Source organism: Narcine bancroftii, chromosome 10, assembly GCF_036971445.1.
Source record: "Narcine bancroftii isolate sNarBan1 chromosome 10, sNarBan1.hap1, whole genome shotgun sequence".
Lineage (NCBI taxonomy): Eukaryota > Metazoa > Chordata > Chondrichthyes > Torpediniformes > Narcinidae > Narcine > Narcine bancroftii.
Genome location: NC_091478.1, coordinates 86,919,680 through 86,938,078, shown reverse-complemented (window position 1 = coordinate 86,938,078; position 18,399 = coordinate 86,919,680). Strand labels below are relative to the sequence as shown.

Here is an 18,399-nt window from a genome sequence, read left to right as displayed (position 1 = left end):
TTTCCATTTGGACCAATCCTGTCCCTCAGCCTCATTGGTCTATAATTACCCTTACCTTATCCCTGTACTTTTCCTGAATAAGTCTACCAGAATTATTGTTATCCAGTAATCTGGAACCTCCACTGCCAAGTTGATTTAAATGCCCTCCCCCCACCCCCATCCCCAACAGCACTGAGTTGCACAGATTTCACCTTTTCCACAGAAATGGCCTGGTGACCCAATAATCTAAAGCCCTCCCTCCTTTAGAATATCTCTAGCCACATTCATCAGACCCATCTTCCTATTCACACTTCAACTCATTAACTAATGATCAGGGTACCAAACAAAATTTTGACTGATTCACTACTGAATCACAAGTGTAATTCGGGAACCAGAAATCTGCAGGAAATTTATATGACAGTATAAAGTAAATGAACTTGAAAGCTATAAAATAAAACATTTTTTTTAATTTAACACTGTATAAAAGATAGCCTATAAGAGCCTACAGTAAACCATAATGCATGTTGGATAATAAGATTGTTTTTCCAAAGATTTTACTTGAACAATTTTTGTGGCTGTGAAGGCAAGATTGCAAATGTTTTTTTCCCACATCAGGTCATGGCTGAACAGGCGTCATCTTGATGGCTCCTTGAATCGTACTCCAAAGGGATTTTATGACCGAGTGTGGCAGATTCTGGAGAGGACACCAGAGGGCATCAGAGTAACTGACAAGCACCTGCCCCAAGTAATTGTATAATATTTTCATCTCATTTGTAAAAACTTCTTAAAATGCAGCATCTTTATTGCAGGTTGGGCAGTGTGTATCACTGCTTCTGCTGCTTTAAGCCACACTTGTAGCAGTGGCCAGTTTTCCTGGAGCAAACGACCATATGTACTCGTAAAAAGGTCATATTTTCTAGACTATTTTTTAATGTTAAATATATGGGATCGACTATTACATTCTGAGGGGCTAAAATTCATAGTAGAATCCAAGGATTCATAACAGTAGAAAAAGTCTAAATGATCTCTAAATGAATAAAGAACAGAAACACAATGAATTAAAATAATAATACTGCGTGTGCATCAAAACGTGTTTCCTACCAAGTAACAAGAACCATACAAGTAAAACATGAAAATCTGCGGGTGGTCGGGACCAAGGTGAGAGATCACAACTGAGGAGTAGGGAGTTCTGATCGCCAGGTGGCCAGGGCCAAGGCGAGAGCTTGTGACTGACGTAGCGGGTGGGGAGTCTCAATCGACATGTGGCCAGGACCGAGGTGAGAGTTTGTGACTGAGGCATTGGAAGTAAGGCATTGCAGCTCTCAGAAATATTCTCCCACGCTTGTTCTTTTATTTGTATCCATCACACTCAATAGACTGGCTTAGTGGAATCTGATTAAAGGTCATATTTACAGTATATTACCATTACCGGTACCCACCATAATGAAAATGGCCACTACCATACATGAGCCGTACCTCCTCGCATCACAAAACCTTTAACAACATTTCATATTTGTGGTTATGTGCAAGTACTTGCAACTCTTGATCTGTTATCTGTGAAGAACTAGGGTCGAGATGTAAGGAAAATACCAGATTTTTTGGCCAAAAATGGAGGGTCAACTTTTACATGGGATTGACTTTTTATATATGGTTTTGAGCATAGAATGTAAAGCATGGGTATGAAGCCAGTTTTAGTAGATTTCTCGTTCCATCTTCATTCCATTTGAAAACCAGGAACAAGTAAACATCAATGACTATGGAAGGCCTCAGAGCCCAATCTAGTCTCTCGACAAGGTTTAAAAATGTTAACTCGGTGTACAAAATGCATTACCCTTAGTTAACTTACAAAGTAGGCTTTAAGTTCTGAAAGAGTCTGCCTAGCATACTGGCATAGCAATCAGAACACCAAAGATGTATCTGCATTCTCAATACTACACTTTGCCATTGCACAAATTGCAGGAAATATATGTAGCTTAATATTGTAATTTACATCTAATTAGAATACATCTTCTATTGATTTGACTACTTGTCATGACAACAAATGAAAGAATGACTACTTATCTGTTTACCCGCAAATTGCTAGATTTACACTGAGGCAGAATTATTACAGAGGAAAATCTGTTGTGTTGTTTTTAAATCCACAGATACAAAAATAGTTCAATTGATCAATTTCTCAGAAAAAATAATAAAGAGGGAGTTTTGAGTACATTTGTGGAAGGCCATTTGATAACTTATCAAAAGGAAAAATGAAAATGCATAAGAAATTGTCATTTTACACCAGCAGAAATGTTGCTCTTTGTTTCCTTCCTTCAGCAACCAACTTTGTCAGATATGACGATGTATGAGATGAATTTTTCTCTCCTCGTAGAAGATGCATTGCAGGACATCATACAGCCTGAATATCGACAGATCATTGTAGAGGTGCTGATTATATTAATTTTTTAAGCCATACAAAATGATTAATATTTTCACAACCATGTATATTTTATGTTGAGACAGGGGATTTGTATTGTGTAAAATAAATTCATAACAATTAATTATCTGCTTCACTATAAAAAGACCTGACCACAGCCAATTCAAGGTGAGCCTGAGACTTGTAATTTATTCCATACCTAACCTGTCCTTTTCCATAAATAATTATATCCAGGACAGCGTAGTTAGCGCAACGTTGTAATAGCACCAGCAATCATGTCTGGGTTTGAATCCCACGCTGTGTGTAAGGAGTTTGTATGTTCTCCCCTTATTCACGTCGGTTTCCTCCATGTTCTCTGATTTCCTCCCACTGTTCAGCATGTACCAGGGGTTGTAGGTCAATAAGGTGTAACTGGGCAGCATGGGCTTGAAGACTGAAAGGGCCTGTTACCGTACTCCCATTCTACCCAGTATTTCAGACAAAAAAGCATTTACTAAAATGTAGCTAGTACATTTCAGTAAAGCACTGAGCCAGCCTGCCATGCACTGGCCTGATCCAAACTTAGAAAATTATTTATTTGTCCCCTCACACACAGTTCCATCAGGCTCGGATTGAGCAATCTGGGCTCCTTTCCAGATCAAACTAAACAACAGTGGTGGTTAAAATAAAATCATTGGTTTAGAATGGTGTTAAACATTAAATTGTGGCAAAGTTCAAATGATATGGCACACAAGGAAGTCTTTTGACTTATTAACATATGCCAAGTCATTGGTGGAGCTGTTGTACTTTTCCCATTACCCAATTCTCTTTAAAATGTTAAGATATCAATAAGTTTGAAAAGTGTAGAGAAGATTTACTAGGATGTTGCTGGAACTTCAGGAACTGAGTTACAGGGAAAGGTTAGACAGATGGGGACTTTATTCCCCGGAGCATAGAAGAATGGGGGTAGATTTGATGGAGGTTTTCAAAATTGTGAGGGTTATAGATAGAGTAAATGCAAATAGGCTTTTTTCTACTGAGGTTAGATGAAATACAAACTAGAGGTCATGGGTTAAGAGGAAAAGGAAAAGTTTAGGGGGAACCACATAGAGAGTAGGGGCAGTGTGGAACAATTTGCCAGCTGAGTGGTGAGTGTGAGCTCAATTAACATGTTTAAGAAAAATATGGACAGGTACATGAATGGGAGGGATATGGTTGTCTATGGACTAGTGCAGGTCAGTGGAACTAGCCAGAATGATAGTTTAGCACAGACTAGATGGGCCAAAGGGCCTGTTTTCTGTGCTGTAATGTTCTATAGTTACCAGTAAACCAGCTTTGACCACCTTTTCACTGTATATCAGATCACAGCAATTCACTATGTGTAAAGAAAAAGTCCCAAGTTTTTTTTTTCTGGTTCTATCAATGATTACATTTCATCTTTGACTTTGGGACACTACTCTGTGGCAATTTAAATGGTTCCTCTTTACTCATTTGTTCAATACCATTCTTGATTTTGAACACTTCTGCTTCCTCTTATCCTTGCCTGCTCCAAGGAGATCACCAGTTTCTTCTGCTCTACAGTGTAACTGATAGTCCCTTGAGGGACATGGGCTCAAGATTTCGGGGAGTAGATTTAAGATAGAGATGAGGAGGAACTGCTTCTCCCAAAGAGTAGTGAATCTGTAGAATTTTGGGCCCAAGGAAGCAGTAGATGCAGCCTCGTTAAACATACTGAAAAGAGAGATTTTTGCATTGTATAAAAATTGAGGGTTATGGGTGTAGTGCATGTCGAAAGAACCAAAGACTTGTTGATCCAAACCAAGGCTTTTATTAACTAAAAGACTGGAGCATATCACAAGTAGGTCAACCAGTCCAGAATGACCTGGTCTGGCTAGGAGCAATCCTTTAAGACCTGCCAGTAGGTGTGGCTTCACTCTCAGCCAATCGCAGTCATCCTACACTACCATCTGTTTTTTTTTCCTTCTTTGGCTTGGCTTCGCGGATGAAGATTTATGGAGGGGTAATGTCCACGTCAGCTGCAGGCTCGCTTGTGGCTGACAAGTCCGATGCGGGACATGCAGACACGTTGCAGCGGTTGCAAGGGAAAATTGGTGGGTTGGGATTGGGTGTTGGGTTTTTCCTCCTTTGTCTTTTGTCAGTGAGGTGGGCTCTGCGGTCTTCTTCAAAGGAGGTTGCTGCCCACCAAACTGTGAGGCGCCAAGATGCACGGTTTGAGGTGATATCAGCCCACTGGCGGTGGTCAATGTGGCAGGCACCAAGAGATTTCTTTAGGCAGTCCTTGTATCTCTTCTTTGGTGCACCTCCGTCACGGTGGCCAGTGGAGAGCTCGCCATATAACACGATCTTGGGAAGGTGATGGTCCTCCATTCTGAAGATGTGACCTACCCAGTGCAGTTGGATCTTCAGCAGCGTGGATTCCATGCTGTCGGCCTCTGCCATCTCGAGTACTTCGATGTTGGAGATGAAGTCGCTCCAATGAATGTTGAGGATGGAGCAGAGACGACGCTGGTGGAAGCGTTCTAGGAGCCGTAGGTGATGCCAGTAGAGGACCCATGATTCGGAGCCGAACAGGAGTGTGGGTATGACAACGGCTCTGTATACACTGATCTTTGTGAGGTTTTTCAGTTGGTTATGGAATCTGTACTATCACAATGGGGGAAAAGGTGGGTAAGTGGAGCTGAGTCCACGACCAGATCAATCATGATCTTGTTAAATGATGGAGCAGGCCTTGTGGGCCAGATGACCTGCTCTTGCTACTATTTCTTATGTTATTGCGTCCTATCCAGCACTGCTTCAAAGAATCAGGCACTGAAAGTAACTGAATACTTTTTTAAAGAGCCACTTCAAAAGGCTTCCTTCTGTAGGATCGTGTAAGTGAACAGGATTGAACAATGTTTAAATGTTTTATAATATCTAGTAATTTGCTTTGAATATTTAGTGATATACTTCATTAACACTTGAATTCATTTGTGATATGCTCACTTCTGTTTGAAAGGGAGACCAAATCACTACCTTTGAATATTTGGTTAACATAAAGTAGGGCTACTTGAAATCCTTCCCAAGCCCTATCCCATTTCCAATCAAACATACCCAGTTTCATTGTAAAGTTTGCAAGCCACCTGGATGAAGATACTCTGAGGATAATGAGTAAACACTAGATCCTTCATAAATGAATCAACAATTCCATGTGGGAATTTTGAGACCGGGCATTCTCAGGGGCAGAGTAAATTGAAAAATATGGGAAAATTGTGTTTACTGATTGCCGTAATCTGGCTACACTTCCATCCCATTATCGCACCCCTCCACCAAAATAAAACGTACTGGGGTTTGTAGGTCAATTGCTTGGCAGGAGCTCATGGATCATAAAGGCCTGTTACCATGCTGTATGTCTAAATTTAAACTTTAAATACATTTTTTAAAATGTAAAGGTTTAAAATCACATAAGGAGCTGAAGTACCAGGTACAAATTTCCTTTGAGCTTTTTATATTGGTGCATTGCAGGTTCATAACATTTAGTTATTTTTGCTACAGTTGATAATGGTGGTTTCTGTTGCATTGGAGCGCAATCCTGAATTGGAATTTGCAGCTGAAGTGAATTTGGACAATCTGGTGAAAGATGCTTTTGATGAATTTAAGAAAGATAAAGGAAGGCTGGAGTATGTGGAGATTAATGTGAGTAAACTTCATATTTATAATTATAAATGCTGTGGCAGAGTTTTTGCTGAATTGTGCTATTTTTCTGCTGGTGTAATTTACCTGAAGGAAGATTAACCTATGCAGATAGACACATTTAATCTCAAATTACTTTTAGTCCAGGCCAAGTCCTCATGGGGACTTACTGGCAGGCTACCAGTCACCACTCTGACTTTGGTGGACACATTCCTTTTAAGAACCCAGCTCATGGTTAGCTGGTTGTTTATCTTCTTTCAGATGTTCCAAACTTTCAAACGTTTAGATTTAATTGGAACATTTGGAGCATGGTTATTTATGCTGGCCAACTGTAATTATAAAATATTTTTGTGTTTTATGAGGTTGGTGGGAGAAAAGTATGGAAGAAACCAATCAAACTTTCTGCTTCATAGGGAAGGGGGGTCCATTCACTTTGAACAGAATTCATAGGGGGCTATAGCCAAAAAAAGGTTTAGGTACTAATTTTTTTCAAACTTTATTTAAAAGATAATAAAAGCATAACATACAGTCTAATAACAATCAAAAATTAATTTTACAGAAATATATATATAAAAAAACCAACCCAACAAAAAAAACATCCCACCCATCCACCCCATCAGCCAGCTCCCTTGAGGGGAGCAAAAAATGTGAATTATAAAAAAAAATGTGATTAATAACAATTCAAAGTCTATCTAAATGCATATACTCCTAATATGGAAACCATTTATCAACAAAGAAAGAATAGTTATCATGTAAATTATAAGTAATTTTTTCCATAACAATACAAGCTTTCAATTCATTACGCCAGCATGCTATATTAATCTCTACCATCTTTCCAAGTACCAGCTACACATTTATGCGCTACTGATAGCACTAAATGTATAAAAGCAATTTGAATTTTATCCAGCCCCATTCCTCTCAGAGAAACCATATCCACCCAACAAAAAAATCATTGGATCTAATGGTAATTTAAAGTTGTATAATTTTTCCAAAACTACCTTAATTCCTTGCCAAAATGGTTCAACTTGAACACAAGACCGATTTGTACAAACTTGAAACAAGTTCTCTTATATGATGGCTTCAATTTAAAGTCGTTTCCATCCAGACAACAACCTCCACTGCATATCTATTTAGAAACTCACTGTAGGGGATGATTGAGAATAGATTATACTTCCATATTTTAATTTACTTTTTATTACCAAAAATGTTAATAGGAAAACAAAAGCATACTAGTTACTCACCATCAAAGGTCAAATAATCGTAAGTGATACATAAAAAAAAATTGTTGGTGACTCCAGTTGTCTTGCAAAAGAGATGGCAAAAAGCATGAGTTATGACCAACAAACCCCCACCCCCACTGACAACCAACATTTTTTTCTTGATATACCTTCAATCACATGCCAAATAACTGTATTACAACCCTTTACACTCTGTTAGCATCTCCATAGGTTGGTTTATGTCTCAAGATTTAGGTTTTCCAAATAGTCTGTTAGTTGACAAGGCAGATGATTGTTTATTAGAAAAATTCTCATGAAATCCTGATGGTAGAAAATGGAGTCCATAACTTGGGGAGTGGGGGTGGGATGGGGAGGAGGAGTATATGAAAGAGGAAAGATTTAAAAGGGATCTTTTCCCTCAGAGGGTGAAGGGTACATAGAGCAAGCTGACAAAGGAAGATATCAAAGCAGGTACTTGGATAGGCAAGATTTATAGGGAAATGGATCAAATGAGTTGGCATGGCTGAATTGCTGAAGGAGCCATTTCCATGCTGCATAATTCTAGGACTTTATCTATCTAAGTTGATTTAGTGTAGTCATCCTTAATACCTACAGCATGGTCCATTGTTAATTCAGGTGAGTATATGCCAAAACTTTTGAGACTATAATCTCATTTCTCATCTGCAGAATGAAGAGTACCAGCAAAAAAAAAGTAACTATTCTCAAGAAATACTTGAGCATTTAATTTTAAATCATAGTGACTTCACAAGGTATGCTTGGTCACATTTTGTGACTGGTTATATTACATTTCTTGGGTGTTCATGGTTTTGTGCACAAACATGAATAATGTAGAACGTAGTAATGCACAACATGAGTATTACTGCTCATTATGAAGCATCAAACTGTGGCTGAAAGTCAGAAATCAAAAAAGAGAGTGGAAGTTTTTCATAACTTTTCGTATCATATGCTTCTCCAACTTTTCAACATGTCCTGAAACCCCAGGATGTACAATGCACCACCAGGTCCTTCTGCTCCTTTATCTCATTATATTTATTAAGTGAAAAAACATTTGTGAAGAGAGGAACAGAGTTGATGTATTAGATTGATGACTATTCTTCAGAGGTTTGGAATATCTTTTGTTTCCCAGAATCCTGCCGATGCCGTCGGCAAGCAACCAGATTTCAGCCTGTTTCAACATCTCTTCACTAAACTGCTGAAACATCTGCCTGGCCATGGGTATTTTTTAAATAATCTTTACTTCAATAGGATGAACAAAAAAGTAGTATTGAGTCTTTTTGCTTCATTAATATTTTATCTGTTTACAGAGCATGACTGAATTCTACAATACTCCTCCAGTGGGTATGAGAGGGACAGCCAGCTATTTGATGAAGGCTGTGATGAACACATTACTTGAGGGGGAAGTTAAATCAGGCCCTGATAATCCCTGCGTGATATGCTGAAGAAGATGAATTTGAAAGAGTATGCATGTACAAGAGATTTGTGATGTGAGCGAATTCATGTTAATACCATGATGGTACTCAGTGTAATTCAAGGCACATACAATTCATCCATTTTTTCAACTGTTTTTATTGCAAGGAAAATGGTTTCATTAAACTGGCAATGTATTCCCTAGGAACATTAAAATTAGGTCATTTAAATGTTGATGCATGTTTGTATAAAAGAGGTTATGTTCAATAAATTAAATATTCATTTACATTTTAGCATTGTTCAGCAAAATTTGAATTATATAAAGTTAAGATTTTAGTTTTTAATATTTTATTTAGCAATTTTTAAACCAGAACAGTAAATACATTTCATTCAATAAGAACTTTCAAAAATTGTATATGTGGTATACAAAATCCTCCCAAACACCCGAAAAAGAAATAAAATAAAGGAAAAAAAAAATAGAGAAGTTACTGGAGAATGTCAAGGGAATAAACTATTTATATCATTTTTTTTAATACTGGAGGTTACCAAGAAATTAGGTCTCCAGAGAGTCTATTAAACATTCATACCCACATTTTGCAAATCTGAGCACCATATTTTCCAAAAGACCTGATATTTATTTCATAGACTTTAAGTAATCTACTCAAGTGGAATGCAGCTACAAAGTTCCATCTCTAAATCTATGTCCAATTTCCAAGTTATTGCAATACACTTCCTAGAAACTGCTAAAGCAATTTGTACAAATTCAATTTGTTGCATAGTTACCTTCAATTTGGGTCTTATAACCCTAATTATTACCCATCAAAAGTAGCATTGGATCCTGTAGGAACTTAACACCTGTTATGCATTCCAAACATTCTCAAATTTCCAACAAAAAATTGTTAACTTTAGGACACTTCCAATTAGAATGTAAGAATGATCCAATCTCTTGACCTCATCTAAAGCACAAATCTGATAAGGTAAGGTTTGGATTTTTTAATTTTTGAGGAGTCAAATCTAACTGATGCAAAAAATTATATTGAACCAACATATATCTAGCATTAATAATTTTTGTCATATTATCTCTACATAATTCCCTCCAATATTTCTCATCTATTTTGTCTATTTAAATTCACTTACCGTCTTAATCTCGAATTATGCACCACTATTTTGGGGTTTTCTTTTGAAGTAAATTATACATTACAAAAATAAATTTATTTTCATTACTATTACGAATCAATAATTCCAATTCACTCTGGCTAGTTAACGTCAAACTTGGACCTATTTTATCAGTCATTGACGATAGCAAAAGAAGGTATTATTTGGTGCATTAAATTTATTCTTCATTTGTTCAAATGTTAAAATAGCTTCAAAACAAACTTCTATCCTCAATATCCATCCACATCCAAGTCCTCAAAAATTGATTATCCATAGAAAATGGAATGTCTATTTTGACATTAGTTGACAAATTTTTAGTATTTGCATCTGCAAAAATGTTACATGTCATAATTTTGAAATAAAAATGGGATGTTTAAACTGAATTTTGTAAACCCAGTATATTTGAAACACTTGTGCATCGATTACAATCTCTTAATTAAATATCTAGAGTGTTTTGTAGATGCTACTTTCATGGATATACAAAGTAAATAGGAGGCAAACAAGGAGACTGCAGATGCTTGAAGACTAGAATGATACATAAAAGGAACTCCGCATCCACGAAAAGCAATAGGCAGTTGTCATTTTAAGCCTCAGCCTTCAAGCAGACACCCAAATAAGGTGGTGGGTGGAGAATAGGGTTTCAAGTGATAACATATAGGTGGGAGGGAGGGAAGAAGAGAAAGTTGCTGAGAGGTGATAGGGGAAGGGGACAGAAGGCTGAGAATTAAGCTCTGATAGGAGAAAAGATGGGAAGGGATGGTGAGATGGATGAAGGAAGGTTTGGGTAATGGGAAAGGAGTTATGTGTGACCTCAACCTGGCAGTACATGAGGCCTTGGACAGACATGCCAGGATAGTAATGCGATGTGGAATTCAAGAGGAATTCCCTAGGAGATCCTCTCTGTAGCAGTGGACGGAGCGAAAGTGATTCTGTCTCCCAATCTCTTGGGCCAAAGGGTGGATCATCGAGACCAGCCCAAATGCTGTACCTGTCAGGGTCCTTAAAACCTGCACAAATCAACAGGCTGCAGTTTTTGCGAACATATTCAGACTCTTGCTACAGCAATTTGAGATCCCCACCTGCTTCAAAATGGATATCCATCTTCCCAGTGGCCAAGAAGAGCAAGGTGTCATGCCTCAATAGGGGTTAACCTGGCAATTTGCTCAGTTCATGCGCCAGTTACACAGCAGTTAGAAAGGGTCCAACAGGCTCAACCCCATTCGAACTCAACCAGGTCTCTGAACTATATCAGAGGTAGTCAGGGAATTCGGTTTAACTTACCTAGGTGTCGACCAAAGCCTATTTGAAACTGAAAATGGCCGACCCTCTTATTCCGGCGACATCAGCACTTGCATGTGTATGTCACCGGGCAGCCAGCATCTGGACATCCGGTGAGTGCATGATGCATCATTGCGGGGGAAGCACAATTGCCCGGTTGGTGATTTTAATGGGTCGATTTCCCCCACCCCCCACCCCACGCAGCAAGGTCCTTCTAGCACCTTTGCCCCAGTACTCGCACCCGGGTCCTAGAAGGGCTACCCAGGTGCTGCTGTTTAAAAGGGGTAATGATTATTGGCTAGTGGCACTGATGTCTGCTGTGATGAAGTGTTTAGAGAGGTTATTTATTGAGCACATCATATCCTATCTCAGGATTGTCAGTGAGGAGGGGTGGTTGTTTTGGATTTATACTGACTGTTGGCCTTAATGATGAGGAAATCGAAGTTCATTTTGCAGAGGGAAGTGCGGAGGCCTAGGTTTTCAAGCTTGCTGACCAGTACTGAGGGTATGATGGTGTTACCCTGATGTATCTGTCGCTGTTGCCTAGGTGATCTGAGGCTGAGTGGAGAGCCAACGAGATTGCATTTGGTGTGGAGCGGTAGTAGCAGTAGGCGAATTGCAGCGAGTCCAGAGCTTTATTTGAGTACGAGTTAATCCAGGCCATGACCAACTTCTCAAAACATTTTATCACAGTAGATGTGAGTGCTATTGGGTAATAATCATTGTGGCACCGTATGGTTTATGCTCTTTTGAATCGGAGGGAAACCTCTGACTGCAGCAATACGAAGTTGAAAATGACTGTAAACATTCCAGTTAGTTGGAGGGCACAGATTTTTAATACTCTGCCAGAGCCTGATGCCTTGTGAAGATCAATGGCAGATGCCACCTTGCTGGCCCTCCACTCTTGTGTTAGATTGCTTAGACTACACCTTTGTCAGGATATTATTCGTTAATTGCCTCCCAGCATTCAACACCATCATACAGCAAAACTTGACCTCGCTGAAAGATCTTGTACTCTGTCTGTCTCTCTGTAACTAGATCCTCAACTTCCTCATTAGCAGACCCCAATCAGTGCAGATCAGTGACATCACCTCTTCCTCTCTGATCATCAACACTCACGACTGCAATAACCAGGTTCACCTCCAACGCAATCTCTGAATTCACTGACACCACCACAATTGTTGACCAAATAACTGGAAATAATGAGTGGAGATTGAGAACCTGGGTTAAGTGGTGTGAGAACAACAGTCTTGCTCTCCGAGTCACCAAGTTCAAGAGTTCATTTTAGGAAGGAGAGGCAGAAGGACTATGCACCTGTCTGCATTGATGGGAGGAGATGGAGAGTCAGAACCTTCAACTCCCTGGGAGTCCATAGATCAGATCTGGAGCCAGCACAATAAGGCAACCATTCAGAAGACACACCAACGCCTCTACTTCCGAAGGAGCCTAAGGAGATTTGGCGTGATATCAGATCTCCATCAAACCTCTACAGCTCTACCGTGGAAAGTATATTGTCTGGTTGCCTCATGGCCTGGTTTGGGAATTCCACTGCCTAGGAAGGTAGCAGGTTGCAGAAGATATTAAACATACCTAGGTCTATCATAAGCTCTGACCCCTCAATCATACCAGACATCTGTGAGAGATATTGCCTCAAGCAGGCAACCAACATCATAAATGAGCCCCATCAACCTTGTCACAACATCTTCCCATTGGTACCTCCGGGCAAAAGGTACAGAAGACTGAAAATCTGTACAGCGATTAGACTCTTGAACATCCTCTTTGTGTACATGGGCTGCCTACACTATTGTAATAGATTCTACTTTAAAGTCACCCAGAAATGCAATTATTAAGGAAAAGCTGATTTTGTCTTTATTAAATAGGGAATTCCTAGCCTTAGAAAAAAACATATTTATGCTTACTGAGCAACTAGCTGCTTTTCCAGACAAGCTAAATCGCCATTTAAACTAATCATTCAAAGCCATTTCCTAAGCACATATTGTTCAACAGGCTCATAGAAACACTAATGTCTTTGCTGATTGAGCCAAAACTGTCAAGACAGCAGCCTCCGTTCATAAATAGTTTCCCCGCGCAAAAAACAGCTAATTAAGCCTTACAACCATCAGCCGCAAAATGGCTGGTCAATAGCTGTAGGGCGCACACATCAACACTAAGGCGCCAACAGAGTTCTGTTTCTACCTCAATCTTGAACCTTCCTTTTCCTTTGTGAATGTTAAGAATTAGATTTTACTGCTAGGCTGTTAATTTCCATGTGATAATTAAAGTCTAAATCTCAGGCATACAGGACATAGATGTCAAAGTATATTAGAAACAAATCTAGACATTGACTCATGTATATGTGAGATAGTTGTCTGGCTCCAGACAACTTTAGTTTTATAATTTTATATCAAAGTTGATTCAAAGTACCCAAACTACTTTTTCTGCCATTCATCATAATAACAAGTTTATTGTCACATAGATCTGCACTGAAATTCTTATTTACTCCAACTGAACAGGAACTTTGTATCAAAATAACTAAAATATAACCACAATAGTCCACTTAATTGAATTAAAAAGAGACAATAAATACAAAAAAAAGTGGATAATAAATATTCACAGATATCCTCGTGCAAAAAAATGTGACTTTGCATTGAGCAAGTGAGCCTTTTGAGGTGTCTGTGCAACCCCTGATTAGTGCAACAAAGGCAGGTTCAGAGCAGTGAGAAGAGGCTGTGACCAGGTTGATGGGAGTCCTTTATGGTTGCTGCATTCAATGGATGGGAGGTCAGAGGCCATGATGGGCCTGGCTATGTTTCAAATCTTCAGTAGCCTGTGTTCATGGGCAGTCGAATTTCCAAACCAAGCAGTGATGAACCCTTGTGTTTTTATAGAGTGAAAGATCATATAGTATCAATGTTTTCTAATACTTCCCAATATCAGCTTGAATTATTCCACAATAGATTTTTGTCGTTTTCAATAATTCACTGCAACAATTTCTTTTCTGTCTAATCTATTATTATTTCCTTGAATATTGCATTTATTGCGGGTTCTCTGCAGTTGGCTAACTTTGTCCCATTATATTAATCCCCACCAGATTCGGCATCCTATGTCCAATGGTTCTAGTGTATATAATATCAATTCTCTTGCTTTTGTGGTCCAGCATGTGCTTGTTCTCCAACTTGTATGCACGTTTGTGTATATCTGCTTCTTGACTGCCTTCATCTCTGAGCTGGGGGGGGGGGGGGGGGGTCGTGGCAAGATGGCGTAGAGGGCAGACGTGCAATCCTAATGCTCCCCAGCCAGTTTTTTTTAAACACCCGTTTTTAAACTTTAATTTAAGAATATAAACATTTTATTTCTGCTTCTAAGTACATTCGTTGTTTAGAATGGTGGCTAATATTAAAAAACAACTACAGAAAAAACTACTTTTTAAAAGTGCTGAAGAACTGAGGCCTACCTGTACCTCAGAGTTGCCGTCGGGAACTTCCAAGCCACAGAGAACTCCAGCTAGGCTAAGTATTACGCCAGAGCCGGTCTTAACTCCGCAAGAAGGTGCCGGCTTCTTGATGAAATCGACCGACATTGACCCGTGTGTTCGCGATGTCGGGCGCACGGGTGACCTGACTGAACAAAGAGCCCTTGGGCCTGCGCTGCTGTCGGGGGAGTTGGGGACGCCCAGGAAGGCACTGGAGATCGCCCCTGCGCAGCCCCTGGCCCTGCCGGGCATGCACAGTGCTTCCAGGGTCTGCAATTTATTGGAGTGTGTGTGGTCTGTGGGGGGGCCTGAGCGGCGGCACCTTGATGTGGTCGGGGTGCCGTTGTCGGGTGTCCAGACCCGAAGACGCACGGGAAATGCCCTGACAACGTTGGAACAAGAAGACTTACCTTTCATGGCCAGTTCACAGGAACAATTGGAGGAGGAGCTTGTAGAAGGTGGGTCTCAAGATATGGCACTGGAATCTGGACTGAACTCTTATTTTTACTGTGCTGGAAGGGATTGCTTACCATATGGATACTATGTCTCATCAAATGACTCAAATGCAATCGACAATGTTTAATGTCTCTGATATATCTACACTTAAGAGAGATATTAATAAATGCCTTACTTCAGTAGATGTAGTACAAGAAAATTTTAAAAAGCTTGAAACAGCTTTCTCTGAATGTAAAGAGCAAGTTGTACGTAATAAAGATAAAATAGAAAAAGTGGAAGATTCATTCGTGGATTGGGAAATTCAGAAGAGAGATTTATTGAAAAAAAATTGACTCATTGGAAAATCAAAGTCGGAGAAATAATGTAAAAAAAGTGTGGGCCTTCTGGAAGATATTGAAAGTGCAGATCCAATAAAAAATTTTAAGAACTGGATCCCTGAGATGTTAGGTAAAGAGTTCTTTCCGGGTGGTTTGGTACTAGAAAGGGCACATAGAGCGTTGAGGAGGAAATTGTTACCCGGTCAACCATCACGAGTAGTGTTAATTCGGTGCCTGAATTATCAGGATAGAGAAGTGATTTTACGGTTGGCGGAACAGAAGGGAAGACAAAGTCAAACCCAATGATGATTCAGAAGAATAGAGTTTTTTTCTATGCTGATTTGAGTCAAGAAATTATCAGACGTCGACGTGACTTTAAGTCGGCCAAGGATGTGCTGTGGCGGAAAGGACATAAGTTTGCTTTTCGATACCCTGCTGTGTTGAAGGTTTTTTATGACAATTATCAGACTCAATTTTTTGAGAATGATCATGATGCAATGGTTTTTGCTAATTCGTTACCAGATCTACATGGTCAAGGAAGAATTTCACCATCGTCACCTAAAAGAAGGGCCAATGGATAGAATGGAAAGAACGGGAAGAATGAGAAAGATAGGAAGAAGGAAGCTTTGACACACAGTCCTAGTGATATTGAGGATTCAAATCAATCTTTGGGACTGGGGTCTCAGGGCTGAATATACTAATGATGTTGAATTACATTCTTATATATATTGTATTTCTGGCTGGGGGGAGGTGGATGGCACTGATATCTTTGATAGTCATCTGCCACTGGTGGGGTGTACCACACCCAGTTTTTTAGGGAATTACTACCTTTGGGTGTTTTTTTTTGGGGGGGGGATTTAATTGTATTCCTTTACATATTAACTTTCTCATAACATTAAGGGAGGGAGAGTTGATTTTGTTTATTAACAGGAGAGCTTTTTTTTATATTACGTGCTTATATTGATAGTTTATTAAAATGTCTAGTTTGAAATTTGCAACTTTAAATGTTCAGGGACTAAATAATCCAATTAAGCAAAGGAGAGTTTTAGCTTATATTAAGAAAATGAAAATTGATATTGCTTTTTTACAAGAAACACATTTGAATGAAAGGGAACATTTGAAATTGAAAAGAGATTGGGTTGGTCATGTTTTTTTTTTCTTCATTTAATTCTAAGGCAAAAGGTATAGCGATTCTAGTTCATAAGAATTTATCTTTTGAGTTACAGACTGTAGAGGGGAATGCTGGGAGGGTTTTAAAAGTGGACTGTAAAATTTTTAATGAACTCTGGACTTAACGCACCTAATGTAGATGATGAATGTTTTATTTCAGACGCTTTTTTTGTTATTAAGTCAAGCAAATGAAAATATTTTAGTTAGGGGAGATTTTAATTGTGTTTTGGATCCATTAATGGATAAATCCCCAAAATGTATCAGAAAATCAAAGATGGCGATACAAATTGGGGCTTTAATGAAAGACTTAAATTTAGTAGATATTTGGAGAAGGATTAATCCTACAGAGAAAGGTTTTTCTTTTTATTCTTCTAGACATGATTCCTTTTCTAGAATAGATTTTGTTAAATATCAGCACATTTACAGGGAAAGGTATTGCAAGCAGATTATAAGAGTAGAGTAATATCTGATCATTCTTTATTATTTTTTTCTTATGAAAGTTCAGAGGTGTTATGTCCAACTTATAGATGGAGGTTTAATACATTGTTGTTGAAAAAACCTGAGTGTTGCTTTTGTTAAGAAACAGATTGATTTTTTTCTTAACAGAAAATGTTAACTCTATTCAAAGTAGATGTGTAATATGGGATGTGTTAAAGGATTATTTAAGAGGGCAAATTAGTTACACTACTAAAGAAAGTGTATATGGCTTAAAGTATTAAATTAGAAAAGCAGATTGATGAATTGGAGAAGGAATTTCAGAAGGGAGTAACAGAAGATCAGAAGATAGCTTTGACTAGATTGAAATTGCGATATAATACGTTACAGACTTATCAATTTGAATGTTTACTTAATCGAACCAAACAACAATATTATGAGTGGGATGAGAAGGTGCATAAAGTACTTGCGTGGCAGTTAAAGAAGGAGCAGACCTCAAGGGTTATTAATGCTGTTAAAAAGGATTCAACAGTTACCTATAAACCTCAGGAAATCAATGAACAGCTTTATTCATTTTATTTAAAAATTATATACTTCTGAGGGGAAACAAGATAATGGATCTATTGATTCTTTTTTATCTACATTAAAGTTACCAGCATTAGGTGAAGAGGATATTATAGATTTGGAAGCTCCATTCACAGATCTAGAAATTCTACGATGGAAATGCCTAATGATAAGACACCAGGAGATGACGGGTTTTAGGTGAAATTTTATAAAGTTTTTTATGAAGATTTATCTTCGGAGTTTGGGGAGGTATTACAACAAGTGACTGAACATTATGAGTTACGAGAATCTTCTTCTAGTGCTTTAATTACTGTAATTCCAAAGAAAGATCTTCTTTGTCTTTCTTTGGCTTGGCTTCGCGGACGAAGATTTATGGAGGGGGTAAAAAGTCCACGTCAGCTGCAGGCTCGTTTGTGGCTGACCAGTCCGATGCGGGACAGGCAGACACGATTGCAGCGGTTGCAAGGGAAAATTGGTTGGTTGGGGTTGGGTGTTGGGTTTTTCCTCCTTTGCCTTTTGTCAGTGAGGTGGGCTCTGCGGTCTTCTTCAAAGGAGGCTGCTGCCCGCCAAACTGTGAGGCGCCAAGATGCACGGTTTGAGGCGTTATCAGCCCACTGGCGGTGGTCAATGTGGCAGGCACCAAGAGATTTCTTTAGGCAGTCCTTGTACCTTTTCTTTGGTGCACCTCTGTCACGGTGGCCAGTGGAGAGCTCGCCATATAATACGATCTTGGGAAGGCGATGGTCCTCCATTCTGGAGACGTGACCCATCCAGCGCAGCTGGATCTTCAGCAGCGTGGACTCGATGCTGTCGACCTCTGCCATCTCGAGTACCTCGACGTTAGGG

At 39.1% G+C, this 18,399-nt stretch overlaps 1 protein-coding gene across 8 annotated transcripts in view; it reads left to right on the top strand.

Moving 5' to 3' along the window:
- The window catches only part of phkb (phosphorylase kinase, beta), a 167,244-nt gene extending 158,250 nt beyond the window's left edge, over positions 1-8,994 (top strand). For all 8 annotated transcript variants that reach the window (XM_069901672.1, XM_069901671.1, XM_069901670.1 and 5 more), the window contains 4 exons: positions 595-724; positions 2,293-2,400; positions 5,924-6,064; positions 8,604-8,994. In XM_069901672.1, coding sequence (XP_069757773.1) covers positions 595-724; positions 2,293-2,400; positions 5,924-6,064; positions 8,604-8,738 — 514 coding nt within the window. In that variant the 3' untranslated portion in view covers positions 8,739-8,994. The remainder of the gene's footprint in view (positions 1-594; positions 725-2,292; positions 2,401-5,923; positions 6,065-8,603) is intronic.
- The last annotated feature ends 9,405 nt before the right edge of the window (positions 8,995-18,399 follow it).